Consider the following 24,545-nt stretch of genomic DNA (forward strand, 5'->3'; position numbering starts at 1 on the left):
CTAAGAAGGGGTGCATTCTTGGCTTCAACAAGAGTCCAAATCAGAGGAACAAGAGAGCTCTCTTGCAAAGCTATAAAAGATTATTTTCTTGTCTTTTATTTGAATGTTTTTCTGTTTGTTTGGATTTGAATTAACAATCTACCCTTGCAATTTTTTGCCGTTGCTTCAAGTGGAAGTAATCTTTATCATGCAGTCAAAGTTAACATGACACATTCTCCTATGCCACAACTAACTCTCATCAATCTGAGCAATCAAACAATTTTTCTCACTAGCATTTAGATGAAAGATATTACCTTTAGTTTTAGTACCTGATGCAATCTCTATACTGGAGCTATTCAAGATCTAACATGTCCCATTCTTAAATTCCAAATCATATCTCTTATCCACCATCTGTCCAACACTCAAAAGATTATGCTTCAAAACTTCAACATATAAAACATCACCAATATTATGCTTACCATCAAGAGAAATAGAACCTCTACCATGGATTAGAGAAAGTTTTGTTGTCTCCAAATCTTACCATACCGCCATCATACTTCTCCATATACACAAATTTACCTTTATCACCTGTCACGTGATGTGAACAACCACTGTCAATCACCCATTCATCTTTCTCATCAATCTTAGCAACCAAAGTTTTCTCTTCAATAATACAACTTGTAGAATCAACAGATACCATATCATCTTCCTTGATAGAAATGAATACAAATTCATCTTCTAAATTCCCTTTCTCAGACTCCTCATCTGTTCAAACTTCATCAACAACATAATAACATTTATTTTGATAGCTATACTTCCAGTTAGGCTTGTAAGGCTTATAATAATTTGACAAATTTTCTACTCTCTCAGGACACCTAGAAGAAAAATGACCAATCTTATTGCAAGAAATCATTTCAAAGGTAACTTCCCTTCATACTTACCAACTCCCTTAGGAAATATTCTAGCAATAAGTGCTTCAAGCTCTTCCAATTCTCTTTCCTATTATTCCATCTCTCTCATTTCTCTTTCATATCTAGATACCCTAGTTGAACTCTCCCACATATCATACTTCTGCTTCCTGGATACAGTAGCTTTAAATTCGGTCTAATTTTTGCCATGTGATTCACCAAGTTTGCTCAATTCAATAGAAACAAGATTACCAACTAGCATATCTCTTGTCACAGTCTGGATCTCATCAATAGAAGCAACTTTATGTTTATAAGGAGGCAAAGATCTCAACACTTTAGCTACAATCTCATCTTCTTAAAGAACTCCACCAACAAATCTGATGTTTAGCACAAGATCATTCAGTACTTTAGCCATAAAGGATGAAATATTCTCATGTTTTCTCATTCACAACAACTCATACTTTTGTTTAAAGCTCTGCAATTTAGAAACTTTTACATGTTTGTCTCCTTCATACAGGGTTTCAATATTCTCCCAAATCTCATGTGTAGTCTACAATCCGATCACATTAGTCATCTCTGCATCAGTCAGGGCACTCAATAATGCTTCTTTAACTCTTATATTACATTCAACATCCTTGATCTCAGCTACAATAATAGGACCATTTGGAGGAACATTGTAGACATTCTTTGTGATCTTCCAATAATCATCTCCAAGATAATTCAAGTGATCTTCCATATAGAGTAATTAGTTCCATCAAATATTAGACTTTCATTCTTGAAAACAATAGCCACTATCCTAGATCTCCTCAAGCAGTTAAGTTCCTTCTAGAGGATCTAGATTTGATACCAATTGTTGGCAGCAATAATGCAGGAAAACTGAGAGGGGGGGTGAATCAATTTTTACCAATTTCAACCAAATTAACCTTAACTTCAGATCTGATCATGAACAACAATAACATAAATAATCGCCACATCAACAACACACATAATAGATAGATTTTTGACGTGGACAACCTGGTTAAGGGAAAAACCATGGTGGGAACCTACCCACAATAAGATGATACTCTGTAGTATTATGTGCAAATATTACAATGGGGAATGCACATGCATTCAAGAACACTCCCTAGAGATCACTGCTATGAACAACAAAGGGCTACAATCCTGGGAAGACTTGCTACCTTATAGAGACTAGACAACAATCTAGATTATATGAACTGAAGGAATAACATTTCCAAATGTCTGATAACAGTTCCGGTTAAGTACAATGTCTGCACAACAACCCTTCTCTTCTCTTCCACACTTTCGAATGATAGATTCACTTGTTCACACATATAATATTCTAACAGATCATATATACAATTGTAGACACACAACTTACATGATTACAACACATTTATACAAATCATCAACCTTATCCTTAAGGTCGACTCAACACATAAGACCTAATTATAAAATTACACCACACGATACATAAATTCATAACCGGACCAATACAATGTTGACTAGGACATAGCATGGACCCAAATCAAATCCTTGAATGTGCAACACCACCAAATAATTCACCAAGATCATCCGCAACATGCTAAACCATTGAATATGTCGCATAACACAAAGAATACCACCAGACCAATAAAATCTTCAATAAAATGCAACACGATCAACACAGACCACCAAAACACATAGGACATGATTAGAGAACATCAACAAGAAATGTGAATTCCATCGTAATCACTGCAACAACTCAGATAATAAGAATCATCATTATCACCATCACCAAAGCTCAAGAACACCAACTAACAAACTGAAAGATATACTTGCAAAGTTCCAAATCATGAACCATCCAATTTGAGGACACACATGAAAGTCCCAAACATTATCCAAAATCCACACCACATAAGGAATCAATTATGGAGCAATCCAATCCAAAAATCACAACTTTGCAATATCAAACCAACCATCACACCAGATCACACAACTTGATCAAATTATCTTTCAAAATAATGAAACTCATACTAAATAAACTAGAGATAAGCATCTCAAAACCTAATAATCCGCACCAACACATGTGCAACAAATCACCCAAAACAACTCTCTATAACAAACCAATTCTTTGCAACACAGGAATATGTCAATGACAACAATACATTCCAACAACTCTAATATCCAACAATGACGAGGTTGACGATGATATTGGCAAAAAAATTTGGCATCATAAGAAGGTGGCAAAGGCTTAGTTGTATCAATTGGTTTAATAGGGGGAAGTTTCAACATATTTATTTGTAACAACTATAACATAATACTATGCAAAGATTCATTAAGAGTCAGTCAATTCTTTTCTAAAGTATTTGGACAAAGGAGGCACACCTATTGTTGTGGTTGCTACTTGAGTGTTGTTATTGTCATTGAACTTGATGAATCTCTTATTCAGTTTGAAACTTTGCAAAAAGTTGTTGAGCACTTTCACTTTTATCATTTGGAGCCATTGAAGAGGATTGTTCCAATTGACTCGTGGTAAGGTGATAATTGTGAAGTACTGCACACAACTGTGTAAAGGAAGTAAACTCATAAAAGAGAAGTTTATCCCTAATATCTTTTTGTAAATTAGAAATGAAAATTATTTGAATACCCTGTTTAGGCACATGAAAAGAAATTTGAGAATACAAATGCTTATATCTACCAATAAAATCAATCACTTTTTCTTTAACACCTTGCTTGCAATGCATCAAATCAGTCAAAGTGAGCTTAGGACCAATATTCTTGTGAAATTGTTGAATGAAAACATTACCTAGTTATTGAAAAGAAGTAATAGAATAAGCATGCAAAGAAAAATACCATCGCAACACTTTGTCCCTTAGTGTTCTAGTAAACAATTTAGCCAACAATCTTTGGTCATGAGAAAAGTCACTACACAAAGTTTGAAATGTTTTCATATGAGTCAAGGGATCACATTTTCCATTATAAAGTTCCAATTGAGGGACTTCAACATGTTTAGGAGGGACAAATTGGACAATGACATTGGATAATGGGATCACTACATCAAATGTGGGCACATTATACTTAGATTGGTTCATGGAAGCTATTTGTGTTAGACAGTTTAATAACCGGAAGACAACTAAGATGGGGGGTGAATAAATTATCATAGATTACCAGAACTATTAGCAATTTATAACTTTAATACCATAACCCAAAACATTAATACCAGAATAATAGTTAAACCAATTAAGCATAAACAATAATCATAGAATAAAAACCATCCATATGACACAAAGATTTGTACGTGGAAAACTCGGTAAAGGGAAAAACCATGGTGGGAAGCCTACCATAGTTAGATAATACTTATGCAGTAAGTATGTGAATTACAATTGAGGGGTCCACACTTGCAGGAATGCCAACAACCTAGAGCACATTGCTTATCACAAAAGGAACCTCACTAACTACATAGAAATCCAGACTACAATCTAGAGAAGTGTTGAACTGCAAAAGATAACATCTCTTATGATTGAGTACAGTTCCAGTTAAGCTCAATACCAGAGGAATAAATCCTCTTACATAAACCCAATTCGATCTCCAATGATCGACCAAATCCTCTTCCTGAATGATATTACATTATTCACACATTACATTCCTTGACAATGACATTTTTCCTAGCCATGATGATCTACAATGAGATCTTACATCTATTTATACATACCCTCGACCATAAACAATTAGGTTAGCCACCAGATAATTAAAAAATTACATAAATACAAACTATGTCGGCCTTAGATCAAACAAATAATATCCAACACATAAGATATCTTGGAAACACTTCGAGAGGTCCAATCCACACATTACATTAAAGCCGGTCCATAACCTAGATCAACTGGGACCTAGTATAGGTCCACTCACTACAACAATGATCTCCATATGCGAAGTCTCGAACATGATCACCAACAACATCCTGAATCCACTAGAAGCTGCACCAACACCACTTATGCAATTCAACAAAGATATTCATCAAAAGCTCCACCGATGAAACCCTCGCCAAAACCAAAAACTAAGCTTCCAAGTAAACATTATAGAATCCGATCACCAGACTAAAACCAACTAACCAAATATGAGATTGAGTATCATGAACAAGACAACTCCATAACCAAATCATACCAGAGCCTACCAGATCATGCCGAATCCAAATCAACCAAAAACCACTTGACCTACCGAGACGAGAAGGGTGCCGGTAAAGCATCCAAACTGCTAGTGTTGGCATCAATGACAAAAAATTAATGCAACACATAATCAATTCCACCAAATGGCCAACAATCTCCCCCTTTGGCATCGATGGCAACACTAGATGTGAAAAACATCTAAGTACCAAGAAATGCCAAACAAATCTCCCCCAATGGAAGACAACCAACAATCTCCCACAAACAAATGTAGCCATGAGGTTCTGAAACAAAGACCAAACTCCCCCTATGAATAATATCTCTGTAAAGCTCTGAATATACATATATATATTTCTCCTTATCAATATCTGTCCCCTTTTCTTTTTCTTTTTAATATCTCTCCCCCTTTTACTTTTACTTATTCACATCAATATCTCTCCTTCTTTGACATCAATGCCAAAAATCTAACAAAAATATCAAATCAAAAACATAAACCTCTGAATCACAAAGTTGACTACTCCTCCTGAGGAATAGCATCCCCACATTAGTGTTGGAATGAAAAGTATCCCTAATAATGCATATTGGACTGATGTCAAACAACTAGTGTTGGCATCAATGACAAAACATCAATGCAACACATAATCAATTCCACCAAATGGCCAACAATCTCCCCCTCTGGCATTGATGACAACACTAGATGTGAAAAACATCTAAGTACCAAGAAATGCCAAACAAGTCTCCCCCAATGGAAGACAACCAACAATCTCCCACATACAACTTTGAATGTCAATATCTCTCTCCTTTACTTTTCTTATTCATATCTCTCCCCCTTTGACTTTTTATTTTTCTTTCTTTGTCTTTTTCACATCAATATCTCTCCCCGTTTGACATCAATGCCAGAAATTTGACAAAAATATCAAAGCAAAAACATAAACCATTGAATCACAAAGCTGACTACCCCCCCTGAGTAGTAGCATCCCACATAAGTGCCGAAATGAATAGTATCTCTGATAATGCATGCTAGACTGATGCCAAACTCCCAATCTGTTTCTTAGGTACTCAAATGATTCCTTGGGCAAAGGTTTAGTGAAAATATCTGTAATCTACTCTTTAGTGTTCACATAAACTAATCTAACTTCATTTGCTTCCACCTTTTCCTTCAAAAAGTTATACTTGATAGATATGTGCTTTGTTTTGGAATTAAATATTGAATTCTTTGATATATCAATAGCATCAAAGTTATCATAGTGAATAACTACCAGTGCATCACAATCCACCTTTATATCCTTCAACATTTACTTCATCCATAAAACTTGTGTATAGTTAGTAGAAAAAACAACATACTCAACTTCAACAATAGATAAGGAAGTACATGATTGTTTCTTGATGATCCATGAAACCAACTTATTTCCAAGAAAGAAAGCTCCACCAGAAGTACTTTTTCGGTCCTCAACATCTCCAACCCAATCAGCATCTGTATATGCACATAAGGTAAATTTATCATCCTTAGGGTACCACAAGCCATATTCTGATGTACCTTGCAAGTATCTAAACATCCTTTTCACCACAATCTCATGATTTTCTCTAGGATCACTCTGAAATCTTGAAACAATACAAACAACATTCATAATGTCAGGCCTAGTCTGACTTAAATAAAGCAGACCTCCAATCATAGATTTGTATCTTGTAGGATTTACCGGTGCAGAAACATCTTTTCTTGTCAATTTCTCACTTGTAACCATAAGAGTACTTACCGGTTTAGAATCTCCCATACCAAATTTCTTCAACAATTCCTTAGCATATTTAGTTTGACAGATGAAAATACCTTTGTCAGTTTGAGCAATCTGCAAACCTAAGAAAAAATTCATCTCACCAATCATAGACATCTCAAATTCTTTCTCCATATTCTTAAAAAATTCTATGCATAACTTATCTTCACTTCCAAAAAAAATGTCATCAACAAATACTTAAATAATCAATATATCATCATCAATGATCTTATAATATAAATTACTATTAGCATTTCCCTTAGTAAAACTAAGCTTCAAAAGATATTTATCCAACCTTGCATACCAAGCTCTAGGTGCTTGTTTCAATCCATATAAAGCTTTCCTTAACCTGCAAACCATACTTGTATCATTTAATAGTGAAAAACCATCAGGTTGCTCAATATAAACTTTCTCATCAAGATCCCCATTCAAAAATGCACATTTCTCATCCATATGATAAACCTTGTAGTTTTTATAAGCAACATAGGCAAGAAATGATCTTACAGCTTCAATCCTAGCTACAGGTGCAAAAGTCTCTCCATAATCAATTCTTTCCTTCTGAGAATATCCTTTACAAACCAATCTAGCCTTATTCCTGATAACTTGACCATCCTCATTCAATTTATTCCTAAGAACCCATTTAGTTCCAATTAAATTCTTATTTTTAGGCCAGGGAACCAAGGTCCATGTGTTATTTTTCTCAATCTGATCTAATTCTTCTTCCATAACTTTCAACTAATATTCATCTTTACATGCCTCAATTACTGATACCGGTTCAACTTGTGAAATTAAACATACCACATTAGTTTCCAGTCTTCTTCTTATCATCACTCCATTTCTCTTATCCCCAATGATCTGATCTTCTGAATGATTCCATCTCACATACCTAGGAGTCTTGTGACTTTCTATTCCTCTTCCCTGTTCTTCAGTTACTATAGAATTCTCTGATACTGCTGGAGTACTTGGTTCAACACTTTGTTCTAGTAAAGGTGCTACTAGTTTAGATATAATCATTTCCACTATCAGTTCCTTCTCATAAACTCTGATTTTACTTCTATTCAACTCATCTACTTTGACATTAGCACTCTCCACAATTCTCTGCAATCTCTTGTTATAACATCTATATGCTTTGCTTTCATTAGAATAACCAAGAAATATGCCTTCATCACATCTAGGATCAAATTTCTCAATGATATCATCTCTCCTGATATAACATTTACTACCAAAAATTATGAAAAACTTAATTGTAGGTGTATTGCCAAACCATAATTCATAAGGTGTCTTACCAATTTATCCTTTGATATGTACTCCATTGAATGTATAAACCATTGTGCTCGCTACTTCTCTTCAGTAGATATGAGGTAGACTAGCTTCCATCTTCATTGTTCTAGCAACATTCAAGATAATTATGTTCTTCCTTTGCACAACTCCATTCTGCTAAGGTGTTTAGGGAGCAGGAAATTGTCTTCTTATACCATGCTTCTCACAAAAAATATTAAACTCACTGGATGTGAACTCTCCACCATGATTTGACCTCAAACATTTAATCTTCAATCCTGTCCGATTTTCCACTTTAGCCTTAAAGATTTTAAACTTTTCAAATGCTTTAGATTTTTGTTTTAGAAAAGTAACCCACATCATTCTACAATAATCATCAATGATTAGCATGAAATATCTATCACCTTGAAAACTTTTAACTCTAGTAGGGTCACATAACTCAGTATGAATAAGGTCAAGAACATCATTTGATTTATCTAGTATACTCCTAAAAGAGGTTCTGACCTATTTACCCATTTGATATTCTTTACATACCGGATTATAGGGCTTCATAATCTTAGTTATATCCCTAACTACTTTAGTTGAACTAATCTTCACAATGCAATCCAAAATTCACATGACACCACCTTTTATGCCATATCCAACTCTCATCAGTTTGTGTAATCAAACATGTCTTCTCACCGGAGTTCAAATAAAATATATTACCTTTTGTTTGTATACCGGTTGTAATCTCTAAACCCGATCTGTTAAGGAATTTCCATCCTTGAACTGTAATTGAAATCCCTTATCTACCAATTGTCCTATACTCAAAAGATCATGCCTTAAACCTTCAACATAATAGACATTGTCAGTATTATTCTTATTGGATCCAATGATATAGTTCCTTTTCCTTTGATCATACATTCTTTGTCATCTCCAAATCTAACTAGACCACCATCAAATTCTTGCAAAGATAGAAACTTCCCTTTATCTCCAATCATATGATGTGAACAACCGCTGTCAATTACCCATTCATCCTTGTCTTCAATTTTAGCAGCAAGTGCCTTCTCTTCTAGTGCCGAATCATCTTCCTTGATAGCCAGGAACACCCATTCCTTCCCATTGCTGAAACCACTAGAAGAGTCTTCTGGCGGTTCATCATCAGAATTAGTGATGCCTTCCCCATGCGCTATGTAGCATGATTTGTCTTTGTTTTTCTTGTATTTGTACTTGTTTTGATATCCAAGATTAGGCTTACATGATCTTCTAGCTCTTTCTTCAAATTTTGAATTCTTTTCAGGACATCTAGATGCAAAATGACCAATCTTATTACATGCGAAACATTTAAAAGGTGCTTTTCCTTCATACTTACTTCCTACCAGTCCTTTAGGTACTCTTCTAGAAAATAGTGCTTCAAGTTGCTCAAACTCATCATCTTCTCTCTTCATATCTTCTAGTTCCTTTGCATACAAAGCTTTCTAGTCTTGCTTACTAGTTGTAGATGTAGATGTATGAAAAGCAGGTTCAAACTTCACAGCTCTAGAAGGTCCAAATTCTTCAAACTCAAAAGCAGATAGTTTCCCAACCAAAGTATCTCTGTTGATAGATGTATTAGCCATTGTTCTCAACTCAATAAGTGGTAGGGCTTATAATAGCAGTAGCCTTCATTTTGTAAGCCAGTGGTAGGGCTCTCAGGACTTTAGAAACAATTTCATCTTCGCTTAGAGTTCCATCACAACATTGAATTCCCATAGCACTCATTTACCCTTTCCATGAATGCAGTAATCCTTTCATCTTCTTCCATCTTCAGGTTTTCATATCTCACCCGGTAACCATCAAGTTTAGCAATGTTCACTGTAGGGTCACCTTCATCAAGAGTCTCCAACTTATCCCATATAACCTTTCCAAATGATTTGTTGGTTAATCCCATTATTTGTTGATAAAAAAGTGCACACAAGAGGGATTCTCTTTCTCTACAATCATTCTCAAGCTCCTTGTCTAGGTTTGCCGAAGGAGGATTGCTAGATCCTAGATTATAAGGTGTGACACCATTCTGTGTGATCTCCCAAATCTCCTTGCTAAGGCATCTCAAATGAGTCTCCATTTGAATCTTCCATATTGTGTAATTTGTTCCATCAAGCCTTAGAATATCCCTCTGAAAGATAGTTCCAGAAGAACTGGATGAACTTGAATTGTTAGTTGCCATAGGATCTTCCTCAAGTGGTTAAGCTTTCTATAGAGAGGACCAATGCTCTGATACCAATAGTTAGACATTTCAATAACCGAAAGACAACTAAGAAGGGGGGGGGGGTGAATCAATTGTCATAGATTACTAGAACTATTAGCAATTTAGAACTTTAATACTGGAACCCAAAACATTAATACCCGAATAACAGTTAAACCAATTAAGTATAAACAATAATCACAAAATAAAAACCATCCATATGACACCAAGATTTGTACATGGAAAACCCATTAAAGGGAAAAACAATGGTGGGAAGCCTACCCACAGTCAGATAATACTTCTATAGTAAGTATGTGAATTATAATTGAGGGGCCTGCACTTGCAGGAAGGCCAACAGCCTAGAGTGCACTGCTTATCACAAAAGGAGCCTCACTAACTACATAGAAATCCAGACTACAATTCGGAGAAGTGTTGAACTGCAAAAGATAGCATCTCATATGCCTGAGTATAGTTTCGATTAAGCTCAATACCAGAGCAATAAATCCTCTTACATAAACCTAATTCGATCTCCAATGATCAACCAAATCCTCTACTTGAATGATATTAAATTATTCACACATTACATTCCTTGACCATGACCTTTTTCCTAACCATGATGATCTACAATGAGATCTTACATCTATATATACAAACCCTCAACCATAAACAATTAGGGCGACCACCAGATAATAAACCAATTACATAATTAAAAACCATATCGGCCTTAGACCAAACAAATAATATCCAACACATAAGATATCCCAGAAACACATCAATAGGTCCAATCCACACATTACATTAAAGCCGGTCCATAACCTAGATCAACCGGGATCCAATATAGGTCCAATCGTTATAGCAATGATCTCCATCCATAAATTATCGAACATGATCACCAACAACATCCTGAAACTCCACCAGACGCTGCACCAACACCACTTAGTCAATTAAACAAAGATCTTCATCAAAAGCTCTATCGGTGAAACCCTCGTCGGAACCGAAAACTAATCTTCCAACTAAACAAGATATCATCCGATCACCAGACCAAAACCAATTGACCGAATATGAGCATGAGTACCATGAACAAGCCAATTCCATAACCTAATCATACCGGAGCCTACTAGATCATGCTGGATCCAAATCAACTAGAAACCACTCAACCTACTGGGACCAGAAGGGTGTCGACCTAAAGCATCCAAACAACTAGTGTTGGCATCAATGCCAAAATATCAATGCAACACATAATCAATTCCACCAAATGGCCAACAATTTTTTGTTGTAAATAAAACATTGTTTGGGCTAGACTATTGATGGTAGCTTCAATAGAAGGATTAAAATTGGACATGTTGGATTGAGAAGGAAAATTGTTGAATGGAGGAAGGGATTGCGAATAAAATCAGTCACTTTTTCTTTAACACCTTGCTTGCAATGCATCAAATCAGTCAAAGTGATCTTAGGACCAATATTCTTGTGAAATTTTTGAATGAAAACATTAGCAAGTTATTGAAAAGAAGTAATAGAATAAGGAGGCAAAAAACAATACCATTGCAAAGCTTTATCCCTTAGTGTTTTATTAAACAATTTAGCCAACAATATTTGGTCATGAGAAAATTCACTACACAAAGTTTGAAATGTTTTCATATGAGTCAAGGGATCACATTTTCCATTATAAATTTATAATTGAGGGACTTCAACATTTTTAGGAGGGACAACTTGGATAATTTCATTGGATAATGAGCTCGCTACATCAAATGTGGGTACATTATACTTAGATTGGTTCATGGAAGCTATTTGTTGTAGTAAAGAAAACATTGTTTGGGCTAGACTATTGATGGTAGCTTCAGTAGAAGGGTTAAAATTGTACATGTTGGATTGAGAAGGTGGAGTAACATTGTTGAATGGAGGAAGGGGTTGATAATAAGGAGGGATATTCTTATATGAAGGTGGGGTTTGAGAATAAGGATGTGGAACACTATGATAGGTAGGTATGGGAGATGATTGGGTAACAAATGGAAGACTCATAGTAGGAGGGGTGAAGAAATTATGATTAGAGGGGTTTCCCCCTTGATTAATACTTTTAGGTATGCCATTTTGTGTAGAGTTAGCCATGATAATTTATGTAAAGGTGGGAACACTAGCTAGCCATAGGAGTAGTCAAAGGAATGGAATGGTTAACTTGACTAGGAGGTTGTGTCTAGCCAAGGACTTCAAGACAACTCTTCATGGGCATAATATTAGTATCAGCAATATGAGAAATACCATGCAAGACATCAACACCAAGTTTATCACTTTGAACCATTATTTTTAATCCTTCAATCAGTGGGAGAGCTTCACTTTCTGAGTATTGTTGACTCATCCATTGTTTAAGATTTTCAAATTGATTATCAATCTTCTCTAATTGGTCAACAAAAACCCTAGTTAGTGATTCATCCACATCATGAGAATTATGAAAATAATGAGGATAAATGGCGACACTTGTGGGATTGGAAGAAACACCAACATCCTCATGAAATAAGTTATCCAAGTTAGGCTCCATCTCCTTGGTAATTAAACCTTGGGAAGCCTTAATTATAAAACTTCTTCTCATAGGGATATTATAGGTTGGACTAACAATAGTAAAGCTCATGAACTAAGGGAGCAAAATTTGAAATTTGAATCTAATTTTGAAATTTGCAAAATAATTGAATAATGCAAAATTTTAGAAAAATGATTATACAAATAAATAAGCAAATTAATTGAAAAGATAAAGGATGAATTATGCAACCCTCTAGGAAATTTAAATTTAAAATTAGGGCTTTGCTAAAATAACCTCTTAATTTAAATTTAAAATTGCCTACTAGGAGATAGAAATTTTAAATTAAGGCTTTGTAAAGAGAACCTTTTAATTTTTAAATTATCCAAAGGAAATTTAAAATTAGGGTCTTGTAAAAAAAACCTCTTTATTTTAAATTAAAGTAAAATTTGATGAAAATCAGGGCTCTTTTAATTAACCACTTAATTTTAAAATTTAATTTTGAAAATTGATTCAAGATTGCAATTTTGAATTTGAGGCAACTCTAAAATGATAAATTCAAAATTTAAACAACCCACAAGCTCAATTTTAACTTTAAAAATTAGGGTTTTGAAATTAGGCACTTAATTTTAAATTTTGAATTGGAAATTAAACTTGCAAGTGAAAATTTGAATTTTTGAAATTGAAAGACACTTAGATTTGAAATAATTAATCCAAATTGAGCAATTCACAAGCTCAATTATAAATTTAAAAAATAAGATTTTAGTGAAATTAATCTCTAAATTTTTAAAATTCACTTGGAAATCAGACTTGCAAATGAAATCTTGTATTTTAAATTGCATAAATACTCAGATCTGAGAACAAAAATCAGAATTAAAGGTGTAGGGAGTTAGGTCCAGCAAAATGTAATGTGAAAAATTAGTGTTTCCACCAGTAGAGGGATGAAAAACCACTAATTTACCATTACATTCAAAAGAGGAAAGGAAATCCATTAGATTGAGTCACAAATCAAACAAGGACTGAATATTGAATGGATTTAAGGTGATTGTGTGATGGGTATGTTCTTCTTTTTTAAATTAAATTGCTAAAACTAGGTAAAGTATTGAAAAATTAAGGTAAAACTGAGAAAACAATGAGCTACAGATGTGAGATTTTTGCATACACCTAGACCTGAGCAATGTAAGCTGAGTTGGATATGATCTTTGAAAAATCTTCAGAAATGCTGAGACCTTGGTGGTGGTCACTTTGGTCCTCCACACTTTTTGCACACCAAAGTGGGATTGATTCTTCTTCGTAAATACACCTTATTCTGAGAAGTACAACTCCGTACCTATTTCCTACACATAGAAAGAGGGGAAATAGGTTGGGAATAGGGGCTTACCTTAGGTCAAACCCCGGTTTTGGAATTAACCCAGAAATTGAAATAAAGATAATTGAAATGACCGTAATGAAAGATTCTCCTTTTGAGGGAGATGCTAAATTATGATTTGAAATTGAATAATGATACCTCTTTGTGAATTTTTGCTTGTCTCCACATAGAATTAGGTCTTGATGCAGTCTTCAACAAAATAGGATGAATAATGTCATCTTCAATTATTTAATCTTGACTTTATTTCACGCAGGCTTCACTTCGTGAACCTAGGTTATAGCACATGCATTCATGGAATACTAAAGAATCTCCCCATTTTCAAAAAATATTTCCCTAAACTCCTTTTTTGTCACCCCCTTCCAATACAAAACCCAAATTAAAAACCCCCTATTTTCACCAAATATTATTTTTTTCATAGTCGAAATAAAAAACCCCCTTATTTTCACCAATAGATAATATAATCCACTCTCATTTTTGGGATATTAAACCCCCCAATATGAATGCACATGATATAATATTGCCTAGCTAGTGATGCCCCTGTGTTTTATTGCTACTTCAAGGATGAAGGAAGACTGATTAATGCTCAAATGCTTGAATGTTCTATGTCATATGATTTCCAAATACTTGATAGATGATTGATAGATGTCAAATGAGAGGGGAAAACCTCCTTTTATACTTGCTTGTTAGGAAAACTGATTAATTTTCTGACATGAGCTGACATAGAAAGGGAGATGCCGCTAAAATTTGAAATGCCAAAATGTGTTTGAGGGGGCCCAAAAATGAGGGGGACCATGGCATGGCACTATGGACCTGATGAGGACTAGGGCACCACGCCCTAGTCCTACCATATTTTTAGGTCAGGATCAAATGCAAAATGGGTGCAAAAAACAAAAAGGGGTACAATATGAAAGGTGCATAAGCATAATCATGTCCCAATAGGCCAAGGGGCACAAAAACCAAGGCGAGGACCCAAATACGATCAAAATTGCAAAGGTGTGCAATTTTAGGATGCTAGAGTAGCATCAAAAAAGCCTCTTTGAGCTTAATTCGATTATAAAATCAATAAAATTATTGCGTAATGAAATAAAAATGCTATTATTTAATGAAAAATAAATCCTTCAAAAGAAGTATTATAGTTTTCCCATCTTACATACTACTTAAAATGCACCGTTCTATATACAAAACTATCCAAGTGTCCAAGTTTAAAATGTTGATAAGATTATGCTTCAAGATATTAGAGAACCAAAAATACCCAATACTTGATAGGATACCATAATAATAGGGCCTATAACAATATAAAATGGTCAACTTAGGCCCAAAATACTACCATGTCAAACTATAACTAAACCAACAACCAAAGAAAGCGAGTCTTTAAAAATAAATAGGGTTAAGGATTGGGGTTCCCAAGGAACTAGTTTGCAAGTTAAAAAATATCCAAAATTTTTAATGAATGTAAGTAGTTAGGAAAAAAAAATTGAATAAAGAAAATAATCAATACTATGCAAGAGAAACCTTGAAATTGTGGCTCCAAAATACATATACTTGTAAAATATAAAAAATGAGACTTTAGAAAGATATTGTGATGGTAAAAACCTTTAAATATATAACATTATTGATCTTAAAATTAAAAGACTTGTAGATCATTGATATCAAACTTTGAGAAAATGGCATAATAAATATTAGTATAGATGGAATACTAAAATGGGAACCCCAAATGACCTAGCATATAGCATATATTAGGGATGAAACTTTGAGAAACTTACCTTACCTTAAATTTCCAATCTTGAAAGAATAGACAAGATTTTATTAGGTACTAGCATTTTGAGAAAAATACTAAACTAGAACCTTATTAAGGAAAACACCAACTACTTGATCCCAAAAGGAAAAGAGAATAGAATATTCGAAGGGTCAACATAGAAATAAATCTAACAAATGGGTACATAGAGATGGAGAATCAAAAAATATTGACCTTGAAATATTTGAAAAAAGGTATGGGAATTAGAATTAATGCATTCGATATGGTGATTCCACATGATGTCACTAGGTGAAAAACTAGCCAAAATATCAATAAATAGATCTATTAAAAGGGAAATGAAAAGTATGGGTATCGCATATTCTAAATTAAATAAAAAAGATAAAAAATTGAAAGTGCAAAACCTATAAATATAGGAAAAATATTTTAGATAAAACCCCTAGCATATTGAAATAAAAAATATACAAATAGAAAGATAAATATATAAGAAAACATAAAGAAGAAAAAAAGAAGAAATAATGGTTTTCATTGATGAAATATGAAATAAAACCCTACCTTGTAATAGTAGTATGGAGTAGGATGAGGTGTGAAAGCCATTCTCCACCATGGCACATTATTAGAAAATTAGATGAACAATAACATTGACAAGTACACATGAGGTAGGAGAAATCTCTCAATAATGGAAAAATCATGGCAACACCGGAGATGAAAAAAAGAAGAAATGCATAAATGAAACTGAACAAAAATGAAATTAAATGGAGAATTATAGGGGAAAGTAATAGGCAAAAACATTTCCATTAATGTAGAGCCAAATTTCTAGGTCAAGGTGATGTCATATCCTAGGTGTTGGAGTTTGAAATATTCCTTCACTATCATTCTAGATGACATCTCAAGCTTTACAAGTCCAATCTACAAAATGTCAAGGTTTTGAAAATTCCTTTCTACTCATACCAAGGTGACTACCTCTAAAAGTCTAATAGGGTAACATATCAAGCTTAACAAGTCCAATCTACAAAATGTGGAGGTTTTGAAGATTCTTTTCTACTCATACTAAGATAACTACCTCCAAAAGTTTGACAAGACCTCTAAAACATCCAAAATAAAACTAGGAGAAAAGGAAAGAAAATAGAAGTTAACAAAAGACCAAAACATAAGAAAACAAACGAGGCAAAAAAAGACAAAAAATAATCAGATCTTTATTTTGCTAAAAAAATATATGTATGTACATCTAAAACACAATAATTTACATTCAATTTTTCCATAGAATTTCAAAACAATTGTCTTCTAGTACAAACCTTCAGTTCACTTTATATAAAAACTCTTTGACTTTTCATAGGCATCTCAATTACAACTTTAAAAAATATAAATACTAATTGTAAACTCATTTAATCTTAAATATCTCTCTCTGTATAAATTTCATTAAATGATTTTTTTTACCTCTTGCACAACTCTTAAATGTCTGAATTAAAATATCTTCCAGGTGATAACAAAAAAGTTGAACTGGGTTTTCTTTGCTAAGCGAGATGGGCGGGAGAGAGATGGGCAAGAGAGGTGGGTTTTTTGGCCATGGGAGGAGATATTTTCTTCCCATGCCTTCCTAATGGGGGATGCGAATCTCATGGCTCCGTTCTTTTCCCCTCCCCGTGTTTTGACGTGTTGGCCTTCATTTTTTCTGACAACAATATTGTTGTTGTCTTGGGTGTGGTTCTCAAGCCCTTTGGCTCTGATGCCACTTTTTGTTTGCTTCTTCTCATGGATCATGGCTTGAGGTGGAAAATATGGATGGGGGATGTAGATGGTGTGCGACAACGGCTTTTTTGGGCTGCTCGTGTTTTCTTCCTGGTGGATGTTATTTTTGGTTGCGAAAGAATGCACACTAGTTCTTTCCTCAGCCATTCAGTTTCTCTCGCTAGCGTTGGGGTTTGGGTCTATGGCAAGGTTGAAGCTAGTCCCATGATAGTGCTCATGATTGCGTTAGAGGATGGAGAGATGGTGCTTGTGTTTGGATGCAAGAGAGGTGTTTGGGATCTTGGTGGGATGGTCGTTGCTGTCAATGGCTTTTCTCATCCTTTGGCTGCTGCTGTGAGGGGTCTCCCGACTTCTCGAGGTTGGGTTGTGAGGCTACAGGGGCCCTTATGCTCTATTTTTGGTTGTTCTTTGTCTGCCTTCCTCTCCTTATTTCTGTCACTTTTATCTTATCTATCTAGGTTATTTCCAGTCTTTCCTTTTGAGGTGGCCCTATCTTTTATTGAGGCAGAGATGGTGGGTATTGGAGATAATCATTCTCCTATTGAGGTGGAGACGATGGTTGTGGTTTTTGGTGGTAGGAGCTGGGGGGAGGTGGTGTTTCTTCTTTTTTGTGGATCTCATACATTTGAGTTTGTGCTTAAGGTTTTTATTCCCCGCTTGGTCCCTTTTGAAGTGGTGATGCTAGGGGGATTTTTGTTCTTAGATCTCTACGCTTTCTGTTTTGTTTTGGTTGCTCTCATTCTTGAGGTAGGCATTTTTTATGTTACCTTGCAGTCGAGTCTCTTTCCTTCTTCTCTTATTGAGGTGGAGATGCTAGGGATGCTTGGCTATTTTGAAGCTGTCTGGTGCATGCCTCTATTTCAGTGGGGTTCGAGGGAGCCTTCCAAAACCCTCCTTGTGTTTGTCTTGAAGGTTAGGGGAGACTTTCAAAACCCTCACACATTCTTTTAGGTTTTTTTCTTTTCTGTGTGTGCTGGTAGTGGGAGCTTTGTTCTTCCCACAGGCAAGCTGGATGCTAGCAATTTTAAAGGGCCCAGTCTGGCCTGTTGTGGTTTTTGGTTAAGGGTTAGTTTTGTTGTTGGCAGGCTAAATTATTTTTTATAGGTTAAGGGAGCCTGAGAAAACCCTTGTTTGTTGGTTCTGGGAGCCAGTTTAAAATCCATGATGAAGGTTAGGGGAGCCTTTCAAAACCCCATTAGTCCAGATTGTAAGCATATGTTGATCTATTGTAATATGGTGTTGTTGAAGGTGATGGGTGCTTGGATACACCCATGGAAACATCTGTAGGTTAAGGGAGCCTTGTAAAACCTTTGCCTATGTTTTAAGGATGATTTTTTGTCTAGTTTGTGGATTAGCTACTCATATGTTGATGTCCTTTTCTTTTAACAGTGTTGTAATGTGGGTTCCAAATCCTAGTAAAATCTGAAGGTTTCAGATCCCTTCAAAACCTGTAGAGTTTCGAGTCCCCTCAAAACCTATTGTATGAGGTTTCTGAAACCCTCTCAAAACCTGTTTACCTTTAATCAAAAACAAAAAATTTGAACGGAAAAAAAAAGTGCTTCCCTTTTTGCCACTAGAAAATTCTTTAACTACATCTCAAAACACAGATTTTGTTTATAAACATATGAATTGCAGCTCTTTGATTGAGCAATCTACGCGTTATATTAGATACCCAACAGTCCATACATTATGACCGAATTCATGGTCTCCTTAAAAACTTTTAGTAAACAATACTTGTAAGCGATTCGTCCAAAGTTAAGAGGAGGAGGCAATTAATGATCAAGTCCGTCATATTCATCTAATCTATACCGAAAGTTAAAAGTTCTCATGTTTGAAGATTCTCTAGAATAGTATAATAATCTCCAAGATTGAAATGAAAATGGTCTACTTGAGAGAATTATTGAAATGTGCATAATACTTGGGAAAGAAATGCTTGAGAGACTTCAGATTCATGGAATATGTGGGCATTGCAAAATATCATCAATATGAGAAATTGGTATACATAAAATTCATAAATGTGGTCACATCAGAATTATACTTTTAGATTATTCATTTTTGAAGCTTTTATTAATCGTTATAGATTCTTTTAAGTACTACTATGTACCAAAAAGAAATCAACAAACTATAATATAATTTATTTACTAATAATACACAAATATTTATATGTTTTTGTTCTTTTATTTTTCTATTTCAAATATTTCTTTTATTCAGTACCAACATTCAACATTCCATTCTTCATGGCACAGTCTATGGTCTCCTTAAAAGCTTCTGGTAAATGATACTTATAAGAGAATCCCATATCCAACAGTTTCTTTGAAGAAACAGGCAGGTATCTCTCAACTCCATCATCTTCATCTAACCTGTACCAAATAGAAATAAAAAATAAGAATATTCTTAAATTTGAAGATTCTGTAAAACAGTTCGATAATATACAAGATCCAAAAGAAAATTGTTTGCTTACTTGATAGAATTCTTGAATTGTACATATTGTTTAGCAAGGAAATCCTTGAGAGACTTGAGACTCAAAGAATCAGATGCACAAACATAACGATTTTGAGCATTGGTATGTTCCATCACAAATATGTGGGCATTGCAAGTATCTTCAATATGAACAATTGGTATCGATCCCAACACGAAATCAGAGAACTTGAAAAGTTCGTAAAATTCATGATTTCCTATTAAATGAGGCCACATTAGAACTATAGAGAGTCATGACTATATCATACAGAAACCACAACTGAATACACAAATATTTATACCTCCAATGAGAGCTAATTGCTTGAGCAGATGTTAAAGCATTGGTAGCTGTAAGCCAAGGCCCAATCACCAAACCTCCAATGAGAGCTAATTGCTTGAGCAGATGTTAAAGCATTGGTAGCTGTAAGCCAAGGCCCAATCACCAAACCTGGTAGGATGCTCATAACCTCAATGTCATTATTAAGCCCATATTTAAAGGCCTCCTGTTCTGCCAAGGTCTTAGCTATCACATACCAAGCTGAAATAGTAGGTTGAGATTTAATGAAATTTACGGGGCTCCAACAATTTTCATCAAGGCACGTCTGGGTGAATTCCCCCTTGTCATTCATTGGAGAAGCGGCAAAAATTGATGAAGTGAAAATCACACGTTTAACAGATTTAGCTCTTATGCACGCTCTCATAACATTGTGTACCCCATTTACAGCAGGTACAACAAAATCGTCCTTTAAAGCAACACCCATTCCAGAAAATTTTAGAAAAAGATTTAAAAGCTTTGATAGATAAAGATTTTAGAAAACCCTAGAAACAGATTCAACTGTTCTTATGAATAAAGAGGTGAAGAGTCATTTCCTCTTCTTACCAGATTGGGTTTTGTAAAATCCATGGGACCTGCCACATGGAAAACTCCATGACAACCCTCCACTGCAGAGTCAAAGCTGCCCTCTAAACATAAATCAGCTTTAAAGAGTTTGAGCCTCTCCTCTGCCCCCGGGAGCTCCAACAAAGGCCCAGATTTTTTCTCGTCTCCTGCATATCATCAACCCATAAACAACTGGAATGCTTAAACACACAATTCATATCTATATTGTTTGTATTTTATATTCTGCGCTTAAAAAATAAGTACCTGGGTTTCTAAGGGTGGCGTTGACGGTGTAGCCCCTTTCTAGCAGATTTTTGATTAACCATGATCCAATATATCCTCCTGCTCCAGTCACACACACTCGTTTTACAGTCTGGTTACCTTTCACTGCCATTAAATTCCTGCTTAAAAAAAATTGAAGCCTAAAATTGTAAGTGGAAGAGACTGAGATTGTGTGTACTTTTTTATAGCTCCGTGCTCAAAATAATGGTGGTTTCTTGATCCTTTGTTACTCATGGTCCACCCATCTGCTATTCAAAGATACTGGTGATTTCTTGACCCTTTGCTGTTGTTGTTGGGAGTCGAATATATAGATATGACAAAAATTATCAAAAGAAAGAAAAAATTATTGGATTCCACTTGATTTTGAGCTCCAATGCAAATGCGACTTGTATACGAAATCTGATCAGTGTTGTATATGTTTTGTACGTTTCAAATACTGATAAGAGGAAAAATTAAGTAGATTGAAAAAACAATGAAATAGGATAAGGACAATCCTAGAGGTCATATCCATTTTGAAATAGGATTCTGATCAAAAAGTCTACATAAATGTAGAAATGACATTGGAGTCTAAGAATAATATTTATTTTGTATTAACGTTTTTCATTCAAGCGTTGAAATTTTGTACTAATAGTGACATTCGTTAAATTTAAATAATTTAAATGAATAAAGATATTATAACTAAAAGTAAAAGTAAATTGCAATGGATGGTGTTATATTTTTTTATTACTATGATAAGGAAAGTGACGTTATAAAATATTTTGTATATGATTTTCATTCCACAGTTAAAATCTTTGTAATAATAGTCAAATTAGGTAATGTATTATTTTCACATATATATATTTAGATTAAATATTAAATAATTTAATTAAATTAATTTAAATTAGTAAAATATTATAATTAAAAATAAATTATAATGCATGGTGTCATATTTTTTATTGCCAAGGTATTATATTAGTGAAATTATTCATATTATTTGTTATTTAGTTTTATGTTTATTTTGGGCTATGTTTTGATACAAATATGTAATTGTATATAAGTATAATCTTATGTGAAGCTAGGCTCATTCTCTTGGTCTTTTATCCATCCATGTATTCAAAAAATCATTATGCACTCAGTGGTATCCTATCTTTGCATATACGAACTTCTATTCATCTATCTTTTTTTCTTATTCATCACACTTATCATTACGATATTTACCTACAATAAAATATGTTTACAATCATGGAAACAACCCTATTATTACAAATTTGTCCCCTTTCTTAAAACATATATTTTTTAATTTGGTTGAGTCTAACTCTCATTATTTTCCCACCTTAAGTTAACTATAGATATGTTTAGAATACTTTGATGCTATCTGCTAGTGTTTAAAGAGATTTTATGTATTCATTCTAATAATCAAATATCAATCCAAATTATGCATGTTTTAAATTTAAATAATTTAAATGAATAAAGAACTTGCTAGAAGTTATGCTTTCTAGAAATTAAATTTTGGATCCTAAAATTTGTCTAAAGATTTATAAAAAAATTGTCGTGTCACTTTGTTTCTTTGTTAGTTTCTTTGTTAGTGTATAGGGTTCTTTGTGGAAGCCACCTACATTGATATAAGAAAACAAATCAAACTATGTAGACAAGTTTCCCAATAAAACCCTTGCTTCAATTTGTTTCAAAAACAATCTCTTTGTGTAATCATCCTCTAGGCAATGGTAAAATAAAAAATCAAAACATCGTTTACCCACTTATATAGCTCTATCTTTCTTTCAACTGTAGTTGGGGGTAATAATAATACAACTTTATTTATCACAACTATAATGTACCAACATGATTTAACCATTGAAGGATGACAAAGAAAGCCAATGGATATACTAAATATGAAGTCACATAGAATCTAGAGGTGTCAAGTGCCTATGTCAACAACACATCCAAAGTATCATTGAACAAAATGGCTCAATCAAATATCTTTCCATCACAAATTTGAAAAATTAAGTCGCACATCCAAGAATAGCAATCCTTTTTATTTTTTCTTCTAAAAATCTACTCAAGAGGGTGATAACGTACCTAGGATTCTCTTAGAAATTGTTCATGTGGATAACATTTTTTATTTTAATGATATAATTTATTTTCTACTCTAGTAAGTTGTCATTTGTGAAATTTGTAGTCTATTTTGCTTGATTCTAATAGTATTTAACTACCTATTTCATATCAATTTTATCAAACTAAGCATAGGTAGGAATCCTAAATATTACATTGATGACATCAAGGTAAATGTCTAAGACTATGTCAATAGCATGACAAACTATTCTTCTATTCTTTTTATCACAAGTCTATGCATAGGCCAAATTAAGCTCCAAAGATAATACAAAAATCAAGAAACTAGTAGCTTGTACTAATTTAGGCATTCCCATGCACTTGTTCATGAGTTTTTTTTTCCTACTTTAGTATTGAATCTTTATACAAATTCTTAAATATTTACATGCCCAAGTTCCACATGTCAAACATTCATCCAAAGAGAAAATATCCTTGAAATAGGGTGGTAAATTTTAAGATCACCATAATTATTGATCCTCTATCCAAAAGCACTACTAAGGGTCCACATAAGGTGTTTGGTAGCATAAGAAAAGCTTCTTTAAGCTTAATTCGATTACAAAATCAATAAAAAATTCTTTGCATAATAAAATAACCATGTTAATATTTAATAAAAAATAAATCCTTCAAAAGAAGTATTATAGTTTTCCCATATTGCATAGTAATGATAGTGCACTAGTTCTATACACAAAACTATCTAAGAGTTCAATTTTAAAATCCTAATAGGATTATGCTTCAATATATTAGGGAACCAAAAAAATCCAATACTTGATAAGATACCATGGTAATAGGACCTATAAGTATATAAAATGATCAATATAGGCCCAAAAGACTACCATGTCAAACTATAACCAAACCAACAACTAGATAAATTGAGTCTTTTTAATAAATACGGTTCAAGGATTGGGGTTCTCGAGGAACTAGTTTTCATATAGAGAAATATCCAAAAATGTTAATGAACTTGTAAGTAGTCAAGAATTAAATTTTTAATACCTCAAAAATAATTAATACTAATGCAAGAGAAACCTTGATATTGTGGTTCCAAATGACATAGACTTGTAAAATATCAAGAATTTGACTTTAGAAAGATATTGTGATAGTAAAAAGATTAAAACATATCAAATTATTGATGTTACAATTAAAGGACTTGTAGATTATTAATATTAAACTTTGAGAAATTGATAC

The 24,545-nt window shown here is 33.9% G+C and overlaps 1 protein-coding gene across 1 annotated transcript; it reads right to left on the reverse strand.

Moving 5' to 3' along the window:
• Positions 1-19,801: 19,801 nt before the first annotated feature.
• Positions 19,802-21,534, reverse strand: LOC131072065 (putative anthocyanidin reductase). Its single transcript, XM_059217931.1, has 6 exons — positions 21,261-21,534; positions 20,997-21,163; positions 20,507-20,859; positions 20,419-20,435; positions 20,121-20,334; positions 19,802-20,019 (listed from the first exon to the last, which is right to left on the reverse strand). The coding sequence occupies exons 1-6, from the start codon at positions 21,388-21,390 to the stop codon at positions 19,863-19,865; spliced, it is 1,038 nt and encodes a 345-aa protein (XP_059073914.1). The 5' UTR covers positions 21,391-21,534; the 3' UTR covers positions 19,802-19,862.
• Positions 21,535-24,545: the final 3,011 nt, after the last annotated feature.

This window comes from Cryptomeria japonica, chromosome 3, assembly GCF_030272615.1.
Source record: "Cryptomeria japonica chromosome 3, Sugi_1.0, whole genome shotgun sequence".
NCBI lineage: Eukaryota > Viridiplantae > Streptophyta > Pinopsida > Cupressales > Cupressaceae > Cryptomeria > Cryptomeria japonica.

What these genes read in the sequence shown, in the direction of transcription:
- LOC131072065 (XM_059217931.1), bottom strand. Translation starts at nt 21,390, where the DNA reads ATGGCAGTGAAAGGTAACCAGACTGTAAAACGAGTGTGTGTGACTGGA. An exon ending in ATTTTACAAAACCCAATCTG is followed by an intron (nt 20,860 to 20,996) that starts GTAAGAAGAGGA and finishes GTTGCTTTAAAG; the next exon opens with GACGATTTTGTTGTACCTGC. An exon ending in CAATTCAAGAATTCTATCAA is followed by an intron (nt 20,020 to 20,120) that starts GTAAGCAAACAA and finishes TATTTGGTACAG; the next exon opens with GTTAGATGAAGATGATGGAG.